The following is a 5,606-nucleotide window of genomic DNA, read 5'->3' on the forward strand; positions in this document are numbered from 1 at the left end:
CATAACAAATGATTTCAAACTCTTGTAAGAGTATAATACTCTTAATAAAAAATTAAGTGTTGAAAACACCCCTAAAGTTGACGAGAATTTAAGGGTGTATTTTACTCATGTTGTAAGATTAAAGATGAATTTAAATTCAGTTAGTCAAATAAAAAAATATTTTTTAAGCCTGTCAATAGTTTGAAGAATGAAACTAATAATTCTAACCGATTTTTGGAGATACTTCTCTATTTGAAATTCAAACAACATACTTGACATTTTTATCTTTTAAAAACAAAAAATATAATTAACAAATAAAAGAAAATAATTAACTGTTCTCTAAAAAACCTAAACAAAAGAGACTATTCTATCCCTGTAGTTTTTGCTGTTGATTATCACTGTGCCACTGCCAAACACTTCCCGCCGCCGACTGTCCTCCGCTTGCCGGATCCGAATATTCAAACTTCAGTCTTCAGCGGTGACTCTTTCTAAATTCTATCTCTTTCTCTTCTTCCTTTCTTCATTTGTTTGCCTTTTAATCTGTGAAGGTATATTTGGTATATACATGATTTTTTTGATGTTTGGGACCGGAAAAGTGATAACATGATTTTTCTTTTTGAAGTTTATGAGTTTTCCAAGCTATTGGAGTGTTATTTTTCAAATATAGTGTTGATAATGCACCTGAGGTTTAGCAGTAAATATTGGCTACGGGATGCAATTCAAACCTAATTGAATACGTATTGTAGGGCTCGAGTAGACAGAAATGGTAGCTTAACATGTCTGTTGAGCCGAAGGGAAGGAAAATTGATGGTGAATCTCCACGCAGTTGTTTCATTCGACCGCCAAAAAGGAGAGCTACATCGGTGATTGCAGCACAAACAAGCAACATCAATCCCAAGCAACTACATGATAGGAATTCTGCAGTAGCTCAAGCACAACAAGACGGCTGCACTGGCAATTTTAGGATATTTGATTCTCCATTTGGAAATTTTCTTGTACCTGTAATTCCAACTCCTGCTGAACTGGCCGGATCGGATAATCCATCCATGCTTTTAAGTAAAGGTAATCTTTTGTTGTGACTAATGGTGTGGTTGCTGTTGATAAAATTTGCGAAAGAATTAGGGATTTAGGCATATAATTTAGAGAGAAGTATTGAAAACACCCTTAAACTTGGCACGGATTATTGGCAACCTTAAAAACACTCATTTAGTTGACTAAATGAACTTAAATATACTCTTGATCTTGCAACATGAGTGAAAATCACCTCTAAATACTCGTCAAGTTTAGGGTATTTTCAACACTTTTTGCTTTTTATTAAGAGTTTCACTCTCTTACAAGAGTTTGAGACCACTTGTTATGTCATATTGCACATCGGGGTGTATCTAAGTAGAGGGGTGCTTTTAAGGTTGTTTGTAGTTCGGGGACAAAACTAATAATTTGCTCCAAGTTCAAGGGTATTTTCAATACTTTTCTCTAGAATTTAAGGAGGAGGTTGATATTTGAAGTGAAACAAAACATATTCTTCTATCTAAAACTAAAAACACAAATAAGTTTGTTATAGTTGAGCTATTTATGTGATTGAGTTAACTATTTTTAAGTATATAACTATGGCATACTTTTTTTTTTTTCAAATTAATGATAGATGTAGCACTTAGTTCTAGAGTGGTTTAGATGCTCCTTTTCCTCTGTCCTGGCTTGAACATGCTACATTTGATGCAATTATTTGTTATCATACATTCATTGAACTGCATATTTAACAGATCTCATACCAAAGTGTCGGGGTGTCGCTCATTTGCTAATTATCCTGTGTTGGTTTAGCTTCCTGAAAAATTACAGCAATAGTTGATCCATTGAAGACATTCTTTTTTTGACTAAAGTACATGCTAGTTGCATAAAATAATCTTTGGATGTATTATTTGATCATCTTTGAATACCTGGACTGAGGTGCCTTAATTTCTTCTTGTTATCTCTGGTATGCAAATTGTAGCACTTGCAAAATTTCTAAATATTTCCTGCCTTTTTCTGTCACTCATGCTAGCAGGTGATTAAATCTAAGAATCAGAACTGATTTTTTCATAGTGTGGAACCTCGGTGACTTGGAAGATAACAGAGTAGAACAGGGATATGTCATTGAGCCAGAAAGTCCTCTACTTGAAGGCTTGGCAAAGATGCTTGCGGTCTCCATGGCTAATCCAAACCTATTCTTTCTCAGACATTGTCCACAAGAAAACAAAGCTTGCTCCTCTGCAGGTTCGTGATGCTTCCACTTCTCTCCCTCTATGAGTACTGCTTTCAGTATATTCACTTTTATACCCCAGTACGTATTTGTCTGTTTATACAAGTTTTCATACAGGAACGTAGAATGATTGACCGCTTTCGCATATGGGCCAAAGGAGGTGATGGTGGCAACGGTTGTAACAGTATTCGTCGTAGTCGACATGATTGCCGTGGCAGACCTGATGGTATGTTCTCTAATCTCTTTATACCTCAGTGGTGGCAGGGAGGAAAATATGTAACTAGTTGACGTCCATCTTTCATCTTCTGTTCGTTTTCTTTCCCTATTGAAGTTTTACCCATTCTTTAATTTAGTTCTTGTTCTTCCCTTACGTTGCTCTTTTTCTCCTTTAATTTTCTTTCTTTTATTACATTGATTGACCGTACATTTCATCTGTTGGTTCCCAAAAGATCTTTTGGTCAACTATTCTCTTTTACTTGACATGATGGACATATACAAGACGACCTGCTTGATTACTGAATAAACAATTAAGATACTGTCAACAATCAAGGTAAACACCAAGTAACCAACCCATGGAAAATTATAAAAGTTAGACAAGCAATATGTCATATATGTATCCTGAATTTAACATATCAACTGTTTACTAGTAAAGTTTGAGCTATAAACCAACTATTCCGGAGACTTTAGCTCCAAGACTAACTACTTCATTTGTTGGTTGGATGAAGTGCTTGTTTGGAGTGAAAACTCAGGAAACACGAAACCAATTATTTGTAGAGTTAGAATTCTCCAAAACCTCAATTACAGAGAGAAATACAAGATTGAAAGAAAATAAAGAAGAAAGTCATTCACCACAATGGAAAAGATAGTTTTACTTTGTTCACTTGCCTTGAGAGAGGAATGTTAACCTGAGAGAGAAGGAGAAATGTAATTTAGTTTGATTTGCTTTAAGCAAGTTATTGTAACTCAACTTTTATAAGGATAGGGATTAAGAAAGCTGAAGGGTAGGTTTATAAAGAGCTGAAAATTGCAAGTCCGGTAGTAGGGTATATGGTTCAGGGGTAATATGGTATGCGACGGCAAAAACAACAAGGTCCATGGGTTTTCCAGTGAGAAGTATAGTGCACAATTAACCCATTTAAAAACTCCAAAAATACATGAACTTGGTACATATAATGATCAAATTGCAATTGAAGTACTTATTTCAGCATCCGACTGATACTAATCCGACTCTTCAAGTTTGAGATTCAAAAAACTAATCACTTCTTGTTGGGATCACTTTGTGCATCATTGTTTTAGGTGCACACTTCCTTGAAGCACATGCTTCACTCCTGAAACGGTTTCCCCCACTTCGCATTGGTTCATCCCTTTTAGTGACGAAACGATGGCTGTTAACAACACTGACCTAAAGAATGTCTTTTCATTCTTGCCTCCTAGCTAAAGTTGCTCCACTTTGTTTTTCAGAGAATTTCCCGTTCCCAAAAAAGGTTTAGTATCTTTATATGTTCCTAGACTTTAATTTTCTTTTTACCTTTATAATTTTATTGCTTCTTCTTTTCCTTCTATTTTCTTCATACATTTTGTTTTACCAATGTAACTCATTTTATGATATGCAGTCAAGCTTGATTTGCTATGATGATCAGCTGTGGGGTTTCCTCTTTTCTTTACCTCCTTTTTGGACTGAATGCAGGTGGGAATGGTGGACGGGGTGGTGACGTGATATTAGAATGTTCCCCTACAATGTGGGATTTGAGTGCTCTGCAGCATCACATTGTATGTTTTCTTACCTACTGCACGACATCTGTTGCACAATTAACTATTAATTGAATTTACCCTGTTACTGATTGATATCTGATTGCGTAATTGTTTGTGACATGTTTCAGAATGCAAAGAGAGGCGGAAATGGGTCTTCCAAAAATATGATAGGAAGCAGAGGAGCAGACAAGGTAAATTTTAGTCTCTCTTGAGTCTTTGTATATGTAAATCGTTTGTCTTAATCAAACCTAAACTAAGGACGTCTCGCTTGTGTGGCAGGTGATCCAAGTTCCTGTTGGTACCGTCATTCATCTAGTAGAGGGTGAACTTCCATCTGCAGTAGAGAAGAGTTCAAGTTCTAAATTGGACCCTTGGGAGATTCCAGGTACAGTTGATACTGATTCGTCAGAGTTTTCTACACAATCAATTTCGGCCGACCAAACCAGTTCAAAAGTTGAGAAGAAAGTAAAATCATGTGGACGTCGAGCTTCTTGTGGTGAAGAATACTCTACACCTAGGACACAAATTTTTGGTTTGCCAACCAATTCCCCCACTACGTGCTCAATTGCTAGCGACAAATTCGAAAGTGATGATGATGATTTGAGTGATTGGGAGGAAGAAAGCTGTGGACAAATGGAAGATCAAGATGGTGATGATATTATGGGAACAGAATGTGAAGATGAGTTGGAAGAAACTGAACTTATAGAATACAATGTGGCAGAGTTAACAGAACAAGGCCAACGAATAGTTGTTGCTCGTGGAGGGGAGGGTGGCTTAGGCAATCTGTCTATGAGGAAAGCATCAAAGATGATGCAAAAGGGAGCCAATTCTGATGATGAAGTATCTGACGATTATGATCATTCATCACCAAGTGTTGGCTTGCCTGGCTCAGAGGTGGTACTTGTGCTAGAACTAAAGAGCATTGCTGATGTGGGTCTTATTGGGATGCCAAATGCCGGCAAAAGCACCCTTCTCGGGGCATTGTCAAAGGCTAAACCTGTCGTCGGTGATTATGCATTCACAACATTGAGGCCTAACTTAGGTAACGTAAATTACTACGATTTTTCTTTAACTGTAGCTGACATCCCAGGACTCACAAGAGGAGCCCATGAGAATCGTGGTCTTGGGCATGCTTTCCTTCGGCACATAGAACGTACAAAAGTTCTAGCCTATGTGGTAGACTTGGCTGCAGCACTGGGTGATAACAAAGGAATACCACCGTGGGAACAGCTAAATGACTTGATTTTGGAACTCGAGTACTATTCTGAAGGTTTATCTGATCGACCATCCTTAGTGGTGGCTAACAAAGTCGATGAAGATGGGGCTGAAGAGGTATATAAAGAACTTAAACGCCGTGTATCTGGTGTGCCTGTTTTCCCAGTTAGTGCAATCCTAGAGGAAGGAGTACCAGAACTGAAAGATGGTTTGAGGATGCTTATCAGTGGTGAACAAACACACAGGCTAAACTTAGATGGTATAGTTCTTCACCAGAATGCTGCTTCTGCGAGCATCTAGTCTTGTATCCTTTCCCTTGCAATGAAATATTATTTTGACTCAGAAATAAAGTTGCGTAGTTTTGTTTAACACATTATGAAGTGAACGATCTCTTAGACCACTTACAAATTAAATAGAAAAAATG

General features: G+C 37.3%; 1 protein-coding gene across 1 annotated transcript; it reads left to right on the forward strand.

Annotated features, from left to right (window-relative positions):
• Positions 1–346: 346 nt before the first annotated feature.
• LOC125849911 (probable GTP-binding protein OBGM, mitochondrial) lies at positions 347–5,606 on the forward strand. The gene is made up of 7 exons (XM_049529867.1): positions 347–457; positions 726–1,041; positions 2,021–2,229; positions 2,333–2,441; positions 3,903–3,985; positions 4,096–4,158; positions 4,247–5,606. The coding sequence occupies exons 3-7, from the start codon at positions 2,104–2,106 to the stop codon at positions 5,480–5,482; spliced, it is 1,617 nt and encodes a 538-aa protein (XP_049385824.1). The 5' UTR covers positions 347–457; positions 726–1,041; positions 2,021–2,103; the 3' UTR covers positions 5,483–5,606.

This window comes from Solanum stenotomum, unplaced genomic scaffold, assembly GCF_019186545.1.
Source record: "Solanum stenotomum isolate F172 unplaced genomic scaffold, ASM1918654v1 scaffold11373, whole genome shotgun sequence".
NCBI lineage: Eukaryota > Viridiplantae > Streptophyta > Magnoliopsida > Solanales > Solanaceae > Solanum > Solanum stenotomum.